At 43.8% G+C, this 23,295-nt stretch overlaps 2 protein-coding genes across 2 annotated transcripts in view; both read right to left on the reverse strand.

Annotated features, from left to right (window-relative positions):
* LOC109892769 (arginine--tRNA ligase, cytoplasmic-like) overlaps positions 1–9,894 on the reverse strand; it is a 14,235-nt gene extending 4,341 nt beyond the window's left edge. Inside the window, exons 1-14 of the mRNA XM_020485538.2 lie at positions 9,751–9,894; positions 7,858–7,992; positions 7,352–7,540; positions 6,964–7,072; positions 6,457–6,557; positions 6,243–6,364; positions 5,728–5,848; positions 5,349–5,478; positions 4,544–4,648; positions 4,126–4,304; positions 3,504–3,613; positions 2,616–2,721; positions 895–1,067; positions 1–4 (exon numbers count right to left, since the gene is read on the reverse strand). The exon at positions 1–4 is cut by the window's left edge and continues 244 nt beyond it. Coding sequence (XP_020341127.1) covers positions 1–4; positions 895–1,067; positions 2,616–2,721; positions 3,504–3,613; positions 4,126–4,304; positions 4,544–4,648; positions 5,349–5,478; positions 5,728–5,848; positions 6,243–6,364; positions 6,457–6,557; positions 6,964–7,072; positions 7,352–7,540; positions 7,858–7,992; positions 9,751–9,795 — 1,629 coding nt within the window. The 5' untranslated portion in view covers positions 9,796–9,894. The remainder of the gene's footprint in view (positions 5–894; positions 1,068–2,615; positions 2,722–3,503; positions 3,614–4,125; positions 4,305–4,543; positions 4,649–5,348; positions 5,479–5,727; positions 5,849–6,242; positions 6,365–6,456; positions 6,558–6,963; positions 7,073–7,351; positions 7,541–7,857; positions 7,993–9,750) is intronic.
* A 263-nt stretch (positions 9,895–10,157) lies between these two features.
* Positions 10,158–23,295, reverse strand: part of LOC109892770 (protein KIBRA-like) — a 43,547-nt gene continuing 30,409 nt past the window's right edge. Inside the window, exons 13-22 of the mRNA XM_020485539.2 lie at positions 22,551–22,718; positions 20,310–20,502; positions 19,824–19,964; positions 19,581–19,645; positions 19,038–19,191; positions 18,553–18,726; positions 17,013–17,105; positions 16,087–16,317; positions 14,827–14,945; positions 10,158–14,238 (exon numbers count right to left, since the gene is read on the reverse strand). Coding sequence (XP_020341128.1) covers positions 14,172–14,238; positions 14,827–14,945; positions 16,087–16,317; positions 17,013–17,105; positions 18,553–18,726; positions 19,038–19,191; positions 19,581–19,645; positions 19,824–19,964; positions 20,310–20,502; positions 22,551–22,718 — 1,405 coding nt within the window. The 3' untranslated portion in view covers positions 10,158–14,171. The remainder of the gene's footprint in view (positions 14,239–14,826; positions 14,946–16,086; positions 16,318–17,012; positions 17,106–18,552; positions 18,727–19,037; positions 19,192–19,580; positions 19,646–19,823; positions 19,965–20,309; positions 20,503–22,550; positions 22,719–23,295) is intronic.

Consider the following 23,295-nt stretch of genomic DNA (forward strand, 5'->3'; position numbering starts at 1 on the left):
GGACCTGCAGACACAGGAGGGGAAGGGATATGTGAAGTAGGATATAAATGCCAGACCAGTTCCATTTTATAAAGTCTACATATATTGTGATTACATTGTAACTAGGCAGGTTATCACATGATTAGAGCAACACGTGTTAGATGGGACTACAATTGACTTGAAAATCCCTGGTGATGCTGCAGATCCAGATAGATTATGCTCCAGCGAACTGAACTCTCTTGGACAGATGAAATTGCGAGAATCTGTCAAGGCTCACATAGAATTACGTGACTACGAGCAGCAGTAGTTCCTGGTTTAGGGTTTGAATCATTGATTATTTGGACGAATCAGGATGCGGCGAAGGCAGTGCTTAAACTGGCACAGTGACTTTCAAGCTTGTGTGAGGATGATAAACGGTTTCCACAGCCACAAAGTCAAAACTGTCTATATCATAAACATTTATGAACGCCAACATTCCCTTTTTGGACATGATAAACATGGGTGAAATTAGCAGAAGGGAGGGGTTTGGCCCAGAGTTTCCATTTGCGAGGGAGGAGACTTCGCTTCCTTCCTTTGCACAAAGGACTGACAGTGAACCAAATGATCCCAGAACAATGCCATTGTGTTCTTTGGCTATCTGCAACCGCAGATCCACAAGATGAGCAGCATCCGGGGTTTCAAACCCAATGCTCAAACAAGCGTGTGTAACCCCAGTTCCCCTCCACAGCAGGAGCCACCGCCACCTGTGAGCGCACTATTGACTTAGTCTGTTACCATCGACCACCCTGAACAAGATGGCTTTTCCCCTCTCCACAGATAAATGGAGACAGATTGGGGGCGTGGCCACTGTGGGTTAATACCACCAGGGGACTGTAAGGGTAGGGGGGTGAGAGTTTGTTCCCAGGGATGGCTCACCTGATGCGGGTGAAGGCATAGAGGAGGTAGGCGGCCGTGTTGCCCCGGTCATCCAGCATCTTGTCGAAGGAGAACACGTAGTCGTTGATGCGGTTGTGAGACAGGTCGGCATACTTGATGCAGCCGAACGCCACCGAGCGCTGGGCCTTGGTCAGATCCTCCGTGCTCAGAACCTGGGGCACACAGACATCTTATGATCAGAGTTACAGCCAATCAGCATGTGTTCAGTCACTTGGTATCGGAGATGGGTCACAACTTGTTTCTGTGTGTCACAAGATATCTGGGACAAGTTGAAATACTGTACTGCTATGAGTTGGACCTGGCATTCTGACATCCATGTCGAGTCAAATACCCTGTTATGTATGGACAGGCTCACAAGTACCGAGAGAGAGTGGATTGTGTTCTTTAGCATTTGTATGAATAGGATGTGTGTGCTTGAGTGTTTTGAGCAGGGCGGGTTTATTCTAATGAGGTTGGGACAAACAAATCTAATTTTATTTGTCACATGTGCCGAATACAACAATGCAGACCTTACCGTGAAATGCTTACTTTACAAGCCCTTAACCAACAATGCAGTTTGAATAAAATAGAGTTAAGAAAATATTTACTAAATAAACTAAAGTAAAAAATAAATAAAAAATTGGGCTGTACACAAGGGGTACCGACACCCAGTCAATGTGTGGGGGGGTACAGGTTAGTCAAGGTAATTTGTACATGAAGGTAGGAGTAAAGTGACGATGCATAGATAATAAACAGTGATTAGCAGCAATGTAAAAACAAAGGGGGGGGGGGGGGGGTCAGGATGCTCTTGATGGTGCAGCTATAGAACTTTTTGATGATCAAAGGATCCATGCCAAATCTTTTCAGTCCACTGAGGGGGAAAAGGCTTTGCCGTGACCTCTTCACAACATTCTTGGTCGTCCGGAACAGCTGGTTCTCTCATGCATGCTTCATGTGGCAGGGTTGGGCGTGTGGCCAGCTCTATGGTGCCAACGATGCTACGTAGGGGCCTGGAGAGAAACGGGCTGAGGGGGGTACGCTTACTGCACTAACAAAATAAAAAGATCTCAGAATAGATCTGAGTTGGCTCCCTCAGCCGGCGTTTGCTTAATTGATTATGCCCTAGGGAACAGCGCAATTATACGCCCACTAACTTTTCCGCATAATTTAATGCAGCGTGTGTAACTTTCGATATCCTTGACAATTATAGGCTTAGCAAAAACATATCAGCCAAACCACACTTCAGAGGACCTCTTCTTTCTTCATAGAAACAAACACAAGTAATAGGATCAGAAAAAAAGAGGTGGGCTGCGATTTGCAGGCAGACAGCTATGCCAGGTGGAAGCAGTATGCGTTTCTGTATCCCAAAAGCCTTTAGAACACAAAGATTAGAGAGAGAGGCATCGTTCACATTGCTGTGTTCAACGCAGGAGACAATCTGCAAGAGCAGTAGCTGTTTGTTCTCTGTTTAAAACTCAAAATGGACTCACTGTTGTGCTTCAATAAAGACTTCACACAGCCAGGCTAGTTTCACACTCATTAGTAAGATGACTGTTCAGGGTGTAGTAATGACGTTTTCTACACTCTCCTGTCAGTGTTTGGGTGGGTGCGGCGCACTTTCGTCCCAGCCAAGTACTATCAATTATCACACCTGATTTGGCCCTGCGAAGAGTTTATGGCTATTCAGTAATGTTGGAAAACAGGCAGCATCCATTCTTCACCTTGTCCCTGTCCTTCTCCTTGAGTTTTTCCATGGACCTCTTCAGGCCTTCATCCAGCAGATCCATCAGCCTCACCGTGTCCCCGGAGCGAGTCTTAAACTTCTTTCTGTGGACAAACAGACAAAGAAAACACTCAGGCCCTGTTCAAATCCACCTCAAAAACACATCCTTCCTTCCTTCACCACAAATCTAACATAAGTACTGTTCCACTTACATGGCTCTATCCAATCATGTTCAATGAATGAAATCATGTTAAATTAGTGATCATGAGAAAGGAAGTGTGCTTTTCCACTTTCCTGTATTGGACTGTGACCAGCGTTTGACAGTGCTTCAGCTTCCTCCCAGCCTACAGCAAAGTACCAGGTGCTAACCACCACTTATTTGGCTCCTCTCACCTCCCCTACAGCCTCTTACGACCAACACAGCACATTCTCTGCCTGTGTTTGATGTTTTATTAATGCACTAGGTGACATTATCTGCTCGGTAACGATACTCCGAGTAGCCATACACAACAAGACGATGCGCGACCAATGGGCCAATAGAGCAAATAATGGACAAATAAAAGCTAAGTGTGCTAATTCAATAGGCTGCTGAGGCCACAAGTGGGTGGGTATTCTCTTGGACGGCCCAGTACAGTATACTGAGCTATGAACACTAAATTAGGCATGTGTCTGTGATTGTTGGGAGTATGCCAATTTGGGTCGCATTCATTCGGCACCAAATGGAAGAAAATGTACTGAAACAGGGGGGAGCACCCTGGACTTGCCCAATAAGAATCACTCATTTTTGTTTTCTGTTGCAAACTCTTTTAAAACTGTTTTATTGTTGTGTGCCCTAATGAATGGGACCCTGGGAAAAAAATGACTGAAATCATTTGTAGGTACTCACTTGTCCTCTCCCAGCACCACTCCGAAACCAGCGTGCTCCACTCGTGTCACATTGGGGTCGTACCAGCCAATCATCTGAGCCGCTGCAAACACTACCTGGAAGTGGGTGCCCTGTTGTGAAGAAAAAAAACAGACATGTACATAATAAACTACAGTCACACAAAACAAAAAAAACAAAAATGGAACACCAGTTGAATGTTTCGACATAGTTTGACAGGCTATTAGTGACGGTGAGCCTAATGATTTAGCATGTACAATCCATTCCAGTAGAAATTTCAACAGCATAAAAATGACAGTGAACACTCAGACAAGGCAATGCTTGTGGTCATGAACTACAGTGAGTGGGCAGCACTCTGAAGTCCCCTACTCATACCTGTCCTTGACAGTCTTCTCACAGAGAAACCAAGACACAGACAGCTGACCCCAAGTGGATTACATTTTCAGCAGGTGACACCGTTGGTGTCAAAGCTAGGACCTCAGTGGCACAACAGAGGTAGCATGGTCCCAAATTTGTTGGTCACAAATGCTGTCCTTGTCAAAGCCAAACATGTATTGCATGACAATGAATAGGCATGATATCACAAACAGACTGGCACTCAGACTTCCCTCCACACCCTTCTCACCTGGCCGCTGTCCGTCACGTAGATGATGATGTCTGCCTTCTCGTCAAAGAGCCGGTGGCGCAGTGCGGCCAGGTCTGATGTGTCGTAGGTGTAGCCACCATCAGACTTCACCACCGTCAGGGGGATCTGCTGGCCCGGGGCAAACACTATCTTACGGCCCTCATCCATCTCCACCAGGCCTGGAGGGAGGAAGGGAGGGAGGGAAAGAGAGCGAGTGAGTGAGTAAAAAATGAGTGAGTATTGCTGAGACAACAGTGCCCCCTTCTGGTCACATAGGCCTACAGAAAACTGCACAGTACAGCAACCAACCTGAGCTGAAGAGTACATGATGTCCTTCTAGCGCAATATGAATAAGCTGAAAATCAACTGAATGACAACATAAAGCTATCTTTGTTTTGATTGATTCAAACTGAATGACCTTTGGCCTCAAACTCTTTGACCACAGCGGTCATCTTCTCCTGGTAGAAGGACTCTCCTCTCTCGATGATCTGGATGTCCAGACAGTTGTAGACCTTCTGGAATTCTACGAGAGACAAAGACAAGAGTTGGAGGGTAAATCTCTGTTAGAGTACAGTAGCAACACCAGGGGAATATCACTACTAAAAACACTGCATGTCTTTGGATGAGACTCGAGGAAATGAAGTCACTCATTCAGTGGGGGAAAAAAAGAGAAAAGGATGGAGCAACCTAATTGCCCTTCCTCAGCTGGGTCTCTGTGGGGACTGATGGCTGATAAAGGCATTGGAAACATATTGTCTCTCTCGATCTTCCGATCTATCACGTCAAGGTTTAAATCCTTCCAGAGATCGCACACAGTATGGAGAGCTGTGACCTGTCAGAGGTCCAATGCCTCACGCCTGCCATGACCTTTATCACACACACAAATTAAACAAAACTGACAATAGAGCAGTCACCATGAAAACTAGTGTGAAGAACCTCATCACCCCATGCGAACCTCCCATTTTGAAGATTTGAAAAACTCCATGACGCTGATAAACATCAAACAGTCCAATATGGCCAATGCCACAACTTCATCTGTGTGTCTGATTGTGACATTTCATTCAAAGCTAAACTACTGCAGCCTATATCTTTATTTTTGTGATTTTACTTGTGCTAAATAATGTTCTTTGACTCTTCACAGTACTTGGCATAAGGTCTAACTACCCCTAGATCAAAGCCTTTATAATACATTTGGACTTTCATCATCCATTCATCGCACCCACCATTCCTGGAAACGTCACAGATGAGGTTCCATCCTTTGATGAAAGCTGGGTCTTTGCTCTGCAGCTTGACCACACACTGGTAGGCCCTCTTCTTAAAGTCCTCCTCCTCGTCAAAACGCTTCTTAGACTCCTGGGACACACAGACAGGGAGGAATCACTCATATCAGCAGGGGAGAAAATAGGTAACATATCTGATGACAACTAGTGAGGAACAGAATGTATTGTATGTCTAGGATAGTCTACACAACTCAAACGTTGGCCAGAAGAAAGGACATGCCATGTCTGAGGCCATAGCCTTGTCCTTTTCTTTTTTTTAAACCCACCACCTCCATCTAGTGGTCAACTTTATAGAAAAAGCAGCTGTTTTGGGTGGACTCACTTTGTAGAAGGCCTGCAGGTCTCCGATAGGAGGGGATACGGTCAGGTAGTTTGGGAACTTGTCTTGCAGGTGAGCGATGAGCATCCCAAACTGGGTGCCCCAGTCCCCTACGTGATTCAGCCTGGGGTACAAAACACAAATAAATGCAGTGATGACATGGTAAACAAACACACACACACACAAAAAAAGGATATACTACAGGGCAGGATGTCACATAAATAAACTAGCATACGGTGTAATATAGGGGTGGCTCTGGCTCAGTTGGCATTAATTTGGCTCAGTCATGGTATATTAGTGACTGGCATTTGCTACAGCTGTTATAATAATGTACCATAAATACTATACACACTTTCATAGGTTTTTGTTTAGGTACTGTTTTATTACCATTTATTTTACCATGTACTTTAAGTAAACACCTGGTCATTTCTGTACCATAAAATAAAGTGTTACCAGTACACTTCAAAAAGATAAAGTGACGTTGTATTTATACGTCATATTTTGACTGACGTACTGACCTCAAGACGTCGTAGCCCAGGAACTCAAAGAGACGACACATGCTGTCCCCAATGATTGTGGAGCGCAGGTGACCTACGTGCATCTCCTTGGCAATGTTAGGAGATGAGAAGTCCACAACCACCTAGAAAACCCAAACACACAGAAGATTCATCCCCACATTTAAAAAGGGAAAAGGGCAACGGTTGGGTCTGTAAAAGCAGGATGTTCGCCTACCTTCTTCTTGCTCTCTAAGGAAGGAGGTTGGACACCGTTGAGGAGCAGGTTGGTCAGCAGTTTGGACACAAACGATCTCTTAAGGTGAACATTGATGAACCCTGAGGGTTCAAAAAGCAATGTAACAGCCCTCAGTTCATTGAGCACATGACTATAATCAATTAAATCTAGAATCCTTAGTTGCTGCATCCATTTTTGGACTTCGAAATTAATTATATATACCCATTGATTCTTGAAGAATATAACTTATAAATGCCTCATGAGCTCAAACTGTAATACCTCTACAAAACCCAAAATAAGCTTGCTTTGCTCCATTGTTCGTAAACTATGTAAATGTGAACAAACACGGCATATAGCCTTATAACACGGTTAAAACGATATCATGGATGGTCATCTATAGCTCAGACTATGAATTTCAGAGTGGTCACATTTCTCCAGGTCCATCCCTCAGCTTTGTGTTTGTTTCAACTAAGGACTCTATCTTAAATATTGTATGTGGGCAAAAACCTGGTCCGGCTATTTCTGTCTTCTCAATGAGCTCATTGTCAGGAATGTTCTGCTGAATATTCTCAGCGATCTGCCTGGGGTTCACTTTCAGGCCCTTTGATTTCATCATCTGAAACACAAGTCCAAAACAATTACACTTCATTCACCACCTAACAGCTCAAATGAAAGTTGAGCTGTTGATATTTAGGCTATATGCTAAACTCTCTCAGAAAGAGCAATCGATAGACTGAAAGAAAGAGTTAGAGAGAGAGCAGTGGGGGAGAGATCAGAGGGACAGCAAGACAACACAAACACATATCAAAACAGGTAAGAAATTAAGAGCGAGTGTAAAAGAGATTCAGAGAAAAGAAGAGTCAGAGAATAAGATCCATCAGTGTTCTAGGCCCACCTGGGCCATGGCCATAGCGCTGTTACACTGGTAGTCCCCAAACTTGGCCTGCTGGTTGGGGGTGACGGCCAGAGGAGGGTTCTCCAGGTCGGGACAGGCCTCCCGGATGGCCTCCCCAAAGATCTCCTGCAGGCGCTGGTTGATGTTCATCATGGTTTTACTACACTGGCTCCTCTCCTCCTGCAGACTCTGGATAGAGAAAATAGACAGAGCGCACTACAATACAATGTATAGAGGACCACCTATAAAGGCAACCCAGAATCTCTCCCCTTCCACAGGATCTTTGGGGCAGAGCATAGAGAGACAGCCCTTCAGTAGAACTTATAGAGCAACTCAGCCTCTGTCTCTCTCTCACCCTCTCTTCTGACCAGTAATGAAAGAGGACATAACAGGTGAAACTAAGCATTTAGTCACCTCTTGTGTGCATGAACAAGAACGATATCTCGATCCCATTACATTAATGTAGCTAGAGCGGCATGTGGAAATTCCTAATAGTGATCACTCACCCTTTTGAGGACATTGAGGCGGTATTTGAGCTTGGCATTCTCCTCTCTCAGCCCATCCAGGTGCGAGGACAAACCCAGGCCCTGTGGGTTCTTCAGGCTCTCGAGCTCTGCAGTCAGGGAATGGATCTCCAGCTCCTAGACGGAGAAAGGGTTCACAGTCAACAAAATGTCCTGCCTCTACGAAAACATTGGTTGAGGTACAATGTGCAGTGTATGACAGTATTCAGGCCTTTGACTCATAAACTAAGGCTTAGGTACTGATATCAGCACAGATTGAGGAAATCAGATGTCACGCCCGTCAGAACAAAATTGAAACCATCAGCTAGCTAAGTTAGCTAGCAAATAATTGTCTATTACAGAATAATGTTGATTTAATATGATTATTATCAGTAAATTGATGGGAAGGGCCACACACTGCATCTTCCTTCGTCATCAACATCAAAGGTGTTTTCAAGACAACTGGGAAATGTATATATATAAAAATAAAAAAAACTAGGTCAAATCATGACATCAGTGATCTTCACGTTGAAAGTCGGAGCTCTAGAAAGATGCCCGACTTTCAATTCCGAGTTGGATGACCGTTCAAAAAGATTTTTCCCATTCAGATCTTGATTTTTTCCTGAGTTCCCAGTTGTTCTGAATGCGGCATGAGTGAGAGCTGACTTACCTGTTACCTGTCCATTGGTGTAAAAGTACTACTATTTATATATTTGACAACTTTTACTTTACTACATTCCTAATGAAAATAATGTACTTTTTACTCCATACATTTTCCCTGGCACACCCAAAAGTACTCTTTACATTTTGAATGCTTATCAAGACAGAAAAATTGTCCAATTTACACACTTATCAAGAAAACACTTCTGCCTCTGATCTGGGAGTGTCACTAAACACACATGCTTCGTTTGTAATTATAAACCGGGTGGTTTAATCCCTGAATGCTGATTAACTGAGAGCCGTGGTATATCAGAACTTATTCCAGTGTATGAGAAAACATGTATTTTTACTGTACTAACTACGTTGGTAACCAGTTTATAATTGCAATAAGGCACCTCGGGCGGTTGTGGTATATGGCCAATATACCACGACTAAGGGACCCAGGCATTCCGCGTAAGAACAGCCCTTAGCCGTGGTATATTGGCCATATAACACACTCCTCCAGCCTTATTGCTTAAATAATGTCTCTGTGTTGGAGTGTGCCCCTGCCTATCCGTAAAAAAATTTAAACAAGAAAATCTGGTTTGCTTATAAGGAAATTGAAATTACTAATAGTTTTACTTTCGATGCTTAAGTATACTTTAGCAATTACATTTACTTTTGATACTTAACAGGTTCAGTATATTTAACACCACTTACTTTTACTCAAGTAACTAACTGCCGAGTGGTGCAGCGGTCTAAGGCTTTCAATCTCAGTGCTAGAGGCGTCACTACAGACATCCTGGTTCGAATCCAGCCTGTATCACAACCGGCAGTGATTGGGAGTCCCATAGGACGGCGCACCCAGCGTCGTCCGGGTTTGGCCGGTGTAGGCCGTCATTGTAAACAAGCATTTATTCTTCACTGACTTGCCTAGTAAATAAATAAAAACAATTGAGTCGTTTTCTATTAAAGGTATATTTACTTTTAGTATGACAATTGGGTCATTTTTTCACACGCAGTGAGCGAGACTGGCTGGCTAGAATACAACAAAGATAACACTTTAGCCTGAATTCACGTTTTATAGCAGCTAGCAAGCTGCTGCAACGTTTAGCTAGTTACAAGCAGAACTACAAGTTGGCTAGCCACACATTACGTCAGCAACTAGCCCACATGTCCACGTTAGCGAAGCTACACTTGCTTAATTTCATTGCATTATTGCAAACCAAGAGGTATACGTAAAGTATCAGAGCTGACCTGCTGTTGAATTCGGGACGTGTAACCAGCCACAGGATCTCCCATTTTCAGTAAAGTATAGAACAGTAAATTAGCGTTTGCTTCTGTTGCCAAATGACTTTTTGAATGCGAGTTGAACCCGGCTTAGATGAGGAAGAGGCATTGAAGTTAAATGTCGGAAATTCCATTTACCGCCCTCGTGTGGGGTACCCAATGTACTACCACAGACGAATAGGTAGGTACTTCAGCCATAGACTATAACGTTATGCTTGAACTTTCAAAACATAGCAAGTGTTAAATTTTATTGCTACTTATTGCCGTTTATGTTTTTTGTCAAAGCGTTTGTCAAAATTCAGTGTTCTGCAAACGCGTTTCATTGACATTAAATACACCACAGATACACAAAAGAGGGGAAAGCACAGGCAATAGTAGAACAAAAGAACTTATTTTTATTTGTGAAACTACAAAACATTTTTTTTTGTGCTGGTGAAATATTTACAAATCTGGTTGACAGTAGTGTCCATAATAAAATTCACAGCTTTCAGGAGTCTTACGAGAAAGGAAACAAAACAGCACACCCAAATCACAAAGTGCAATAAATACATGCTGTATTTCTCAAACAATCTCTATACACATACCAGTATCATTGCCATCCTTAATACAACAGAGCAAATAATAAACAAAAATGCACTTGAACTTCAAAACAATAATTATATATCACAACCTACAAGACAGTTTCTGACATGATTTTTAGATTACTCGAAGCAAGACCTACTACATAATTTGTTTCTGATGAAATTGACTTTTCTACAATATATGCGCCGGGTGGTGTTATAGAAAAGTACATTTGAGCCTTTAGTCAATCGTGACTAGCTTCAGTTAATCACATAGTACTGTTCCATCCAGACATAGTGTAATCCAATCAGAAGTCCTAATGTAAGACCTCTGTTCCCTCTCTCTACACTGGAGTAAATTGTGATTTCTTTTTAAGTAAACAGTTCAAATTCAACTGCAAACAATACACATTATTTTAGGCAACAAGAAGTAGTGTTCTCTTCTTGGATGGTGACCACATTTTCAACTCCAGTTCAAATCAGATTTCCTCTAAAAACAGCACTCTCCAAAGGATCCATTCACAGTATACAGTTCATGTCCGATTCCAGTAGAATAGATTGTTGTGCCGTCAAGTGGCTTTCCTTTACAGTAGTGAAGTGCAACATTGTACAGTTTAATATTCAAAAAAAAAGTGGAAATGGTCCAAAGGAGAAAAACAACATATTTGTAACATTATATTTAACTAAATTAAACTGTGTGTTTGTATTCAATTTGCAAGGGGTGTCTAGCTAATTGTGTATGACAAAGAGGTTATAACGATATCACACTAACCTAGAGAGTGCGCAAGAAAGCAACCCATATTATATCCAGTTGGGTGACTAAGACAGTGTGTGCCTGTGTGACTGCCTACACCATTTAACAGAAAAGTGAAATTGAGAAAACAAAATTACAACTTAGCGATAAAAGACAGGAGTATCACAATAACCCAAGAAACATTCTTTATCACTAGCTAAAGCTCACAGGTCAAGTTTATGAAAATAGTGCACATCAAGGCAAAAGACAACCAGTAAGGAAAGGGTAGATTAAAAAAGCAGAGTAGGAATGAAACACGATCTAATCTAACATTATTAGTATGGGGTAGAGTAGAAAAATCCTTTCTGATGTTCAAATCAGGGTATCATTTTATTCACAGAGTATGAAACATGCAATGTATTCATCAAACTACAAGGCAATGTCAACTGGGGTGGGACACTGGACACTAGTGAGTTCTGCTCATCATTTGCAGAACGTTAGAGCCAATTCATGCCCATTCAAATCCAACAAAGGTCATGTGCTATTATATAAATTCAGTTGCTGGGCCACTCTGGTGTCGTCAACACTGAAAGTGACTTCATTGGAGGACCATTCAGCTGAGGAAGGGAATGTGATTCATTCCACTGACTCCTCTCCACCTTTAGAGTCATTGTGCTCATTCTATGGCCAAATTCAATTAGCATGAACCTGTTTGTTTCATTGTCATCCAGCCTGTTGTGGATTGGGCAAATCTCTACGTTACCACAGTGGTATTAGCCAAGAGTTGAATTGAGCTTTATATCGTCTCTGACTACATCAGGTCTTAGGGTGCTACGTATGTATGGTGTTAAACAGTTTTCCATTGAGAGGGAAAGAAGCTAGCTATGTTTCTGTAGAAAATAAGGTTACAGTTCTGGCTTCTCCAATATGAGTAGAATGTAATTCAGGCCATTTATAATTGGTATCACAATCATGCTTGGTCAACACCAAAAAAAGGCCTGTGTGAGTAGGATTTGTTAAAAAGCTAAATCCAAAACACTCCACAGACATTTGCATCTGCATTGAATATGTGAACAGGGGCCCTTGCCAATGTATATATCCCCTTATGATCACCCCTCCAAACTCTCATCCAACACATCTCTATCATCTCAAATGCCATCCAAGTGTTTACAGGGAATGTGAGTAGCAAGCTGACTGTTCTGATCTAATCTAGATCACCCAGCCTGTAGTTTCCAGTGGCCTAGTTAAAACTGCTCTCATTTCTCCCTGTACTGCCTGTTGATCCACTAACACGTTTCACTTCATCACATTTCATTAAACACATACACTACGAGTCGCCTCTGAAGATGACAGACGTGATCATTCGCTACACAGAGCCAGATATGTGCTCCCGACACTACCACTGACACATCGAGAGCAGTGTTGAAAGCCAGTTTTGCAAGGCACCGTGTAGGACTTTGTGAGGTCTCTTAACAGAGAGAGGGCAACATGGCTGGTTTTAGCAGCTACATATGGTACTAGTAGTGTAGCCTGGTTCCAAACCTGTTAGTGCTGTCTTGCCAACTCCTGTGGTCATTGATGTGACAACTCGCCATGCAGTATCTCTCCTTTGCCACGATAATCCATCCACCTGACAGGTGTAGCATATCAAGAAGCTGGTTAAACAGCCTGATCATTACAAAGGTGCACCTTGTGCTGGGTACAATAAAAGGCCACTAAAATGTGCAGTTTTGTCACACAAAGCCACATATGTCTCAAGTTGAGGGGGCGTGCAATATGCATGCTGACTGCAGGAATGTCCACCAGAGCTGTTGTCAGAATTTCCTACCATAAGCCGCCTCCGTCGTTCTAGAGAATTTTGCAGTATTCCCAACCGGCCTCACAACCACGTGACCACGTCAGCCCAGGACCTCCACATCCGGCTCCTTCACCTGCGGGATCATCTGAGACCAGCCAGTCAGACAGCTGATGAAACTGAGGTGTATTTCAGTCTGTAATAAACTTATTTTGTGGGGGGGAGAACTCATTCTGATTGGCTGGGCCTGGTTCCCAAGTGGGTAGGCCTATGCCCTCCCAGGGCCCACCCATCTCAGCACCCTGTTGTTGCATTTATATTTTTGTTCAGTATACTTGGGAGTTCTCAGTTGTTCCATGATTTTTGGATCACTTCACTAGGGTTTTGACTCATACAATAAATGTGGAGTTTATCGTCAGCAATGATCTTCAAATGCAAATTAATGACCTTCATAAAATGCACTTTTTGTTTCACAATCATAATGTGCTTCGTTAAACGGTGATTCAACAATCAATCCTGCCCAGAGAAGAGCACTCCTCCCACTTCTTCAACCCCTTCACTCTTTTTTAGATTCCTATTTTAAAAGTGCACAAACTATCCGATAAACTACCTGAGTATTTGAGAGAGTTAGTGCAGTTCTTACACAATGCTGAGAGATAGTGTGTGCACCAGTGAGAGTCACTACAAGAGCCATGTACAGTATAGATGACCTGACTGGTAATACATACACAGTAGACAGTGTGCAGTAATAAGACAACACAATGCCACTAGGGACAGACAGCCGGTTACAATATACTGTACAACCAACCACTCATCCGGTCAAAGGACACCATCATTCAATCACAATGTTGATTTTGTAGATGTGTTGTGCTATAAATCATGTTGAAGTAAAGTACCTCTGTGGGTCTATATTCACATCTTAGATTACAGCGAGTAAGTGGTCCTGGCTAATGAAAATAACAGCATTTGTCGTCTCTATCTTTTCATATTTCACACAGAAAGCACCGGTGTGGTATTGGAATGACGATTTTACCGTAAAACATGTAAAGGTAGCTACCAACATCCACTTATTAGTAACAGTAAAATAATGCTACAGAGTGGAGAAAATAAAAAGAATGCATGTTGCTAGGTGCTAATAACAAAAACTGTACAGATGAGCAACTGAGATAAAAACTAAAAATAGTTCCAAAAATGTGACAGTTTTTCTATACATTATTATTCTCCATTCTTCATTTTACCACCAGAAGTCTGTGTCAGAGTCATCTCCTTGGAAACAGCAGTTCAGAATACTTGAAATGCGCTACACGTCGTCGGCAGGCAGATCGGGGATGTTGATCTTTGCACGAGTGAAGAAGGCCATCTTCTCTCTGAAATCAGAAGAGTTTCCATCTTCACATGAGCCTAAAAACACAACAAACCTCCCCTTCTATACGGTGAACAGAACAGATTTTTATTTTGAATGGGGGGGCTATGTGCAGTGCTTGACTTAGGCAGGAGCTTACCGGGGCTGAGTACTGGCACCTCAAATGTTCTACTGCTTGAGCTCAAAAGTATTGTGGAGCTCCTGCACCTAAACATAAGTATTACCGGTACCCAACATGATTACCGGCCCTATTTCAGCCCAAGTCAAGCACTGACTACGTGTTCACTGAGGCAAACTTCTTTCAGTCACTTCAGAGCCAGGGTCAATCAATCCCAGTCCACATCACAGCCATTTTCCCCGCTCAAAATTCCCTATCATCTTACATTCCTAGACTAACTGGCATACAAATGGAATGGACCACAAAATTGTGCTTCATTCAACTGGACCTAATGAGACCTGGTGAGAGAAGCTAAAAACAAATTTACACATTGACACATCCAATACATGGGGAACGAGATATGGCTTAATGGATCAACTTCTCTTATGTTACACTGCACTGTTGCTGTTCTGTAATGTATTCTACTGTACTGACCTGAAGGACTGGACCTCTGGCACCTCTTTCCTGCTCTGGCCTCGGATCTTGTGGACGTCCTTGGCCGCAGCGCGCATCATCTTCTCCACCCTCTGCTCCTGCAGCTGCTCCTCACGGGTCTGCAGACAACACCACACCACACAGATGCTTAGAGAGAAGCTGGAAAATAGGCTTAAACAACTCCTCATGGCCAGTCAACAGCTAGAACAGCATTTAAACCCGCTTAATATTTCACAGGTGTGTATTGGAACAACAATGTATAATAAAATCTAATAAACTCATCAAAAAAAGAAACATCCCTTTTTCAGGACCCCGTCTTTCAAAGATGATTCATAATCATCCAAATAACTTCACAGATCTTCATTGTAAAGGGTTTAAACGCAGTTTCCCATGCTTGTTCAATGAACCATAAACAATTAATGAACATGCACCTGTGGAACGGTCGTTAAGACACTAACAGCTTACAGACCGTAAGCTATTAAGGTCACAATTATGAAAACTTAGGACACTAAAGAGGCCTTCCTACGGACTCTGAAAAATACCAAAAGAAAGATGCCCCTGGTCCCTGCTCATCTGCGTGAATGTGCCTTAGGCATGCTTCAAGGAGGCATGAGGACTGCAGATGTGGCCAGGGCAATATATTGCAATGTCCGTACTGAGAGACGCCTAAGACAGCGCTACAGGGAGACAGGATGGACAGCTGATCATCTTCGCAGTGACAGACCACGTGTACCAATGGTACATCGGAACATCACACCTGCGGGACAGGTACAGGATGGCAACAACAACTGCCCGAGTTACACAAGGAACACACAATCCGTCCATCAGTGCTCAGACTGTCCGCAACAGGTAATAGTACTGAATACAGCTGGTGGCCACACCAGATACTGACTGTTATTTTTGATTTTGACCACCACCTTTTGTTCAGGGACACATTATTCAATTTATGTTAGTCACATGTCTGTGGAACTTGTTCAGTTCATGCCTCAGTTGTTGAATCTTGTTATGTTCATACAAATATTTACACATGTTAAGTTTGCTGAAAATAAACGCAGTTGACAGTGAGAGGACGTTTCTTTTTTTGCTGAGTTTATATAACTACTAGGTGAGAGACTCCTACTCGTCTCAAAGTCTGTCTGAAAAGGTAACCTATCCCAATATAGTGCACTACTGCACTAGAGGTTGCAACTCTAGAACCACCCGAAAACATATTGGTGACAGACCGATTGTTGCGGGGGTCAGTATCTCCCCCTCTCCCACCTGTTTCTCAGCCTGTCTGAGCAGCAGACGGAAGCGCTCGTCGTCCTGCACCCAGGTGGGGAGGTCTCTGGTGCCCTGCTGCCGGGCTCTCTCCAGCTGCTCCTTCAGCTCCCTGAGGACTCGAAGCTCCTGGGACAGCCGCGTGTGACGAGTCCTGGACACCTGCAGGTCCAGCTCCAGGTCCAGACTGGTCCGCAGCAGCCCGTCCAGGCCCCGCACCGGCACCGGGGGCTGGGGGGGAGGAGAGGAGGGAGAGGAAGATGGAAACGGTGAGTTTATGATTGATACATTACACTCTCAGACATAAACACACATTTTTCTCTTCCAAACACACATAGAAAGGTACAAGGAGACAGAGCAGCTATTTCCCAGTGGCCCCCTCCCCTTTCCTCTCCTAACAGACAGAGAGATCTGTCCTGGACATAGATCACTCCTTGTCCCAGGATTAATAGAGGCCAGAGAATGTCAGGCCACATTAACAATTCAACCAGCCATTAAATATTAAGACTCACTTTTACTGAAGGCTGAGCCTCTGGTTTATGGAACCATAAACGTAAATGAACGTCTGAGTGTATCTAATAATGTGGCCACAGCTTGAGACTTGACTGCACTATTAGACTGTCAAGAGCCAGAACAGTGAGAACAGAGCAAAGCACTGGAATAAATAGAGACTGAAAAAGAAAACGTGCTTGTTATACTGAGAACCTTGGCAAACAGACAGAAAATTAAAGTTAAATGGGTATTTATAGCATAGAAATATAGAACACTAGAAAGTATCACCATGGTAGGATAGGTACGAAGTGAGTGGTTTATATAATAGTAATATAGAATGATCGATATGATGAAGTGGGTATTTATACGACGTAGAAATATAGAATGATAGGATCAATGACCGAATGGATACGATCTAAGTGGGTAGTTTCTACCTTTTTCATGCGCATGCTGCGTCTCTCCGATGCATTCCTGACGAATGGAGACTTCTTAGACAGAGTGGAGCTGTCGCTGTCACTCCGGTTAATCTGATGTTCACATAGTAGAAAGGCAAAAACCAACAAAATTAAGAAAGTTAGAACGAGAACAGCAAAAATTACAGCTTTTGTTGGGTTAAAGATGCATTGCAAAGCTAAACTCAACAGTAGTCAAAGTGAACTGTATTTTTTAATCTTATCCAGATCAACTTACACTGTATACACAAAAGTATGTAGACACTCCTTCAAATGAGTGGATTCGGCTATTTCAGCCATGCAATCTCCATACACAAACATTGACAGTAGAATGGCCTTACCGAAGAGCTCAGTGACTTGCAACGTGACACCGTCACCTTTCCAGCAAGTCAGTTCGTCAAATGTCTGCCCTGCTAAAGCTGCCCGGGTCAATTGTAAGTGCTGTTATTGTAAAGTGGAAACATCTAGGAGCAAAAACAGCTCAGTCGCGAAGTGGTAGGCCACACAAGCTCACAGAACAGGACTACTGAGTGCTGAAGCGCATAAAAATCACCTGTCCTTGGTTGCAACACTCACCACCGAGTTCCAAACTGCCTCTGGAAGCAAAGTCAGCACAAGGACTGTACATCGGGAGCGTGATTAAATGGGTTTCCATGGCCGAGCAGCCGCACACAAGCCTAAAATCACCATGTGCAATGCCAAGCGTTGGCTGGAGTGGTGTACAGCTCGCCGCCATTGGATTCTGGAGCAGTGGAAACGTGATCTCTGGAGTGATGAATCACACTTCACCATTTGGAAGTCCTATGAACGAATCTGGCTTTGGTGGATGCCAGGCGAACGCTACCTGCCCCAATGCATAGTGCCAACTGTAAAGTTTGGCGGAGGAGGAATAATGGTCTGAGGCTGTTTTTCATGGTTCGGGCTAGTCCCCTTAGTTCCAGTGAAGGGAAATCTTAATGCTACAGCACACAATGACATTATAGACAATTCTGTGCATCCATCTTTGTGGCAACCGTATGGGGAAAGCCCTTTCCTGTTTCAGCATGACAATACCCCCGTGCGCAAAGCGAGGTCCATACTGAAATGGTTTGTCGATATTGGTGTGGAAAAACTTGACTGGCCTGCACAGAGCCCTGACCTCAACCCCATCTTTGAGATTAATTGGAATGCGGACTGCGAGCCAGGCCTAATCGCCCAACATCAGTGCCCAACCTCACTAATGCTCATGGCTGAATAGAAGCAAGTCCCCACAGCAATGTTCCAACATCTAGTGGAAAGCCTTCCCAGAAGAGTGGAGGCTGTTATAGCAGCACAGGGGGGGACCAACTCCATATTAATGCCCATGATTTTGTAATGAGATGTCTGACGAGCAGGTGTCCACATACTTTGTCATGTAGTGTATAATAAGTACAATTTAAAAAAATTTGGCTATTAGTATGTACTAATGTAAATTTATAATAGATATGCCCTAGCATATTCTAGATAAGTACTAAATATGTCCATGAGGAGTGTGTTTGCTCACGCGACAGATGTACTGGCTCTGGGGCCCAGGGGAGAAGGTCTTGGAGCGGATTATGGTGTTTCCCCGGATAAAGGGGTTCTGCTGGGGAACATCGCGGAGTCGATGCTCCTTGGGCCGGACCACCGAGGAGGCGGCATGGTGGTGGTTGAGGCCGGTACTGGTCTCCTTGTTCACCTGGGGACAGAGCACGAGATCAGTCATTTCACAGAGTCAAGCTTGGCTTACAGATTTACTGTTTTGTTCAGTAACTGTTACAACTGTGATCATGCCATTCACAGTCATGTCTTAGAACTGTTGAGCACGTTTTGAGTCTGCATATTAAGGAATTTGTCGAACTGTTGACGAACTGTTGAGTTTGAACCAAATTAACATGTTTTTACTCAAATACTTCCCATTAAAATCCTCTGTAATTAAAAACAAATTAATTAATGTCAAATGAAATTGCATTCATTTATGCATATTGTATCGTTAGAGTCCCCACTTACCCTCTCAGTCATAGTTCCTGTTTGAGTAGGTTTGGCCGCCACCTTCTCTCCCTCCCATTGACTGCTCTCGGGATACAACTCCTCCTCTTCAGGCCCCTCTACATGGTTGTCTCCCTCGTCTTCAAATAAATCTCCTTCCAGCACTTCACTGTGCCTGTGGAGGGTTGAAACACTATCAGATGGACAGGGAGGGAGAAACCTGTGAGTTATTCATCTATCGGATTCTACCTGTGAGGGGGTGTGGGAGTGGAGAGGTGGTTAGTACGCCACAGGGCTTTCGAAATCGCCACTTAACGTCTTAGCTTATTCCCACGGGAGAGATAGATGGGAGAGGGGGAAAAGGGGAGAGTGTATCAGAAATTCAAGCACTGTCATTGTGGTTTTGAACCTGCAGGGTGGGATTCCGGATGTGTGTGTGTGTGTGTGAGACAAGAATGGAAGAATGGCCTGTCCTCCATAGAGGTTGAAAGGGGGAGGAGGACAGACGAGAAGATGGGAGAATAAAGGCATAAAGGTGCTGTTGTTAACGTAGGGAGAGCTCACCATTCATCCTCCTCTGGTGCACCCTCCAGACTGCCTGCTACTCTCTCTGTGGTAGGGACAGAGCTCTGGAACACACCACAAACAGTTACTAATCTATTACATGCATTCATAAGATACATACAGTATGTTAATAAATGAAAGAACACTTATGTAACACGTCTACATACAGATTTAAAACAACAGAGCCAGTTCATTTTGAAATGCAGCCTATTGTTATACATGACGAATGAAGGTCTATGATACCCTTTCAGAGTGTGTAGCCGTCCCGGTCTCTTTGTCCTTGCTATTGATTTGGGGCATGAAGGAGTAGCTCAGGAGGTTGTAGCACATGACACATCTCTCCCCAGAGGTGTTGACATCAGCCAGGCTTATCTGAGAACCAGCCTGCCCAGAGGAGAGGAGGGAGAAGCAGGGAGACATTATAAGAGTTAAAAGGTGGTTTACAGAAGGATGTTATACACCGATGTAACAGACTTCATGCATGAGACACAGTACGGAGTGTCAGAGGGACAAAAATCCACTTATGCTCACTTATGGCAATACACCACTGTCATGTGATTCAATAACAACAGGTGTGGAAGCTTAAAAGGTATACATTGGGATTTCGATGTACACATTGCAAATACACCACTGTGGGTGGCAGTGTTTCTACTGTATATGGGTGTGCTGGTGTTAAGGACCATTTGTTTTGTTGACGCTAACTTACAAAATGTGTGTCGTTAAACTCACCAGACACTCCTCGCGGCCAGATGGGCTTGTGTGGCACACGTCCACCCTCAGGGTCTTCTGCCGCAGAACATTGTGGGCCATCTGGATGCCGAAGACTTCGTTGACCTCCACGGCGTCCTGGGGGAGAGAGCCACGCGTCCGGAAAAGGCAGCGGGTGGTCTCAGAGCAGGGGAGGACAGCCACACGGATGTACCTACAGAAGGGAAGCACAGTTAAACATCTAGACAATGTGCACACAGTTGAGTGTACCGTGAAGAACAAATGACACAGTACTTTCAATACAAACACACCGACTTAAATGAGAAGAGTGGGACAGACAGCATACAGTGCATTCGGAAGTATTCAGCCCCCTAGACTTTCTCCACATTTTGTTCCATTACAGCCTTATTCTAAAATGGATTAAATAAAACCTTTTCCTCATCAACCTTCACACAATACCCCATAATGACAAAGCAAAAACAGGATAAGAAATTTTAGCAAATAAAAACGGAAAAACCTTATTCACATAAGTATACAGACCCTTTGCCATGAGACTCGAAATTGAGCGCCGGTGCATCCTGTGTCCATTGATCATCCTTGAGATGTTTCTAAAACATGATTGGAGTCCGCCTGTGGTAAATTCAATTGATTGGACATGATTTGGAAAAGCACACACCTGTCTATAAAAAGGTCTCAGTTGACAGTGTGTCAGAGCAAAAACCAGGCCATGAGGTCGAACAAATTGTCCATAGAGCTCCGAGACAGGATTGTGTTCGTGGCACAGATCTGGGGAGAGGTACCACAAAGCATTTCTTCAGCATTGAAGGTCCCCAAGAACACACTGGCCTCCATCATACTTAAATGGAATAAGTTTGGAACCACCAAGACTCTTCCTAGAGGTGGCCACCTGGCCAAACTGAGCAATCGGGGGAGAAGGGCCTTGGTCAGGGAGGTGACCAAGAACCTGATTTTCACACTGACAAGAGCTCCAGAGTTACTCTGTGGAGATGGTAGAACCTTACAGAAGGACAACCACCTCTGCAGCACTCCACCAAATCAGGCATTTATGGTAGAGTGGACAGACGGAACCACTCTCATTAAAAAGGCACATGACAGCCCGCTTGGAGTTTGAGAGTCCTTTAGGTGCCTTTTGGCAGACCATGAGAAACAAGATTGTCTGGTCTGATGAAACCAAGATTGAACTCTTTAGCCTGAATGCCAAGCGTTACATCGGTCACCATCCCTATGGTGAAGCATGGTGGTGGCAGCATCACGCTGTGAGGATGTTTTTCAGCAGCAGAGACAGGAAAACTAGTCAGGATCGAGGCAAAGATTAACGGAGCAAATTACAGAGAGATCCTTGATGGAAACCTGCTCCAGAGTGCTCAGGACCTCAGACTGGGGCAAAGGTTCACCTTCCAACAGTCAAGACAATGTGGCTTGGGGATAAGTCTCTGAATGTCCTTGAGTGGCCAGGCCAGAGCCTGGATTTAAACCCGATCGAACAGCTCTCTTGGAGAGACCTGAAAATAGCTGTGTAGCGACGCTCCACTTCCAACCTGACAGAGCTTGAGAGGATCTGCTATGCTGACTTGCTGCACCCTCAACAACTACTGAGATTATTATTATTTGACCATGCTGGTCATTTGAACATCTGGGCCATGTTCTGTTATAATCTCCATGCGGCACAGCCAGAAGAGGACTGGCCACCCCTCGTAGCCTGGTTCCTCTCTAGGTTTCTTCCTAGGTTTTGGCCTTTCTACAGAGTTTTTCCTAGCCACCATGCTTCTACACCTGCATTGCTTGATGCTTGGGGTTTTAGGCTGGGTTTCTGTACAGCACTGAGATATCAGCTGATGTAAGAAGGGCTATATAAATACATTTGATTTGATTTTGATTTGATCTGCAGAGCAGAATGGGAGAAACTCCCCATATACAGGCATGCCAAGCTTATGGCGTCATACCCAAGAAGACTCGAGGCTGTAATCACTGTTAAAGGTGCTTCAAATTACTGAGTAATGGATCTGAATACTTACGTAAATGTGATCGTTTTTTTTGTTAATTTCTAAAAACATGTTATTGCTTTGTCATTATAGGGTTGTGTGTGTAGATTGATGAGAATAAGGCTGTAACATAATCAAATGTGGAAAATGCACTGTATGCTCAGACAGTCATCTGAGAGGTGTTTGTTTCACATAACCTAACAAGTAATGACAGTCATTCACTCCTAAAGCAAAGACAAAAGATAACTTTGCTACATACATTTTGTGGTTGGGCAGCGGGGTGAGGGCGCTGCAGTTGGAGAGCTGCATGACTAACACGGTGAAACGCTTGTCTTTCACCTCGTACTTCAGGCCCAGTCTGACCTGGGCACAGCCTAGAGGACCTCCCCTCTCCTCATAGCCCAGCAGCTCTGCTGGGGGGACAGGTCTGGGAACAGTGACACATACAACAGGTTTAGGGTTAGATCCACAAAGTGGCTATCAAATACAGTACCTGAAAGCCAGTCTGGTTTGTGCTTTAGCTATTAACCTTACATTGAAGTCATGTCACAAAAATTCTAGGAGGTGATATCAGTCCAAACAGATATGGCAACCAGACTTCAAAATACCAGAGTAAGTTGTGAGAGGGACTGGCAACATACAGTATATGGCAAAAAGCCCCTCACGCTCCAGGGCCAAACAGTGCAAACAAAACACAATGCAAATATGCTGGATGTTTGTTTGACAAATAGTAGTGCAGACAGCTGGTCTCCAGCGATCACTTGATGTAAACCAAAGATACGGTATATAATGACGAGATCGTCTTGTCTCGAGCCGCCCTAACAATTGGAGTCATTGTCCCAAAGGCGGGAAAGGCAGGCGATCTGCTTATTGGTCTGCTTATCGTGGACAGATTTTGACTGGAGTAAACCCTCTCGCTTTGCCTCTTCCTCTCTGTCTAAACACATTATATGTTAACTCATTGTCTCACGTCAGATAGCGTGACGGCCGTCTGCACTCATATC

This window comes from Oncorhynchus kisutch, linkage group LG6 (assembly GCF_002021735.2).
Source record: "Oncorhynchus kisutch isolate 150728-3 linkage group LG6, Okis_V2, whole genome shotgun sequence".
Lineage (NCBI taxonomy): Eukaryota > Metazoa > Chordata > Actinopteri > Salmoniformes > Salmonidae > Oncorhynchus > Oncorhynchus kisutch.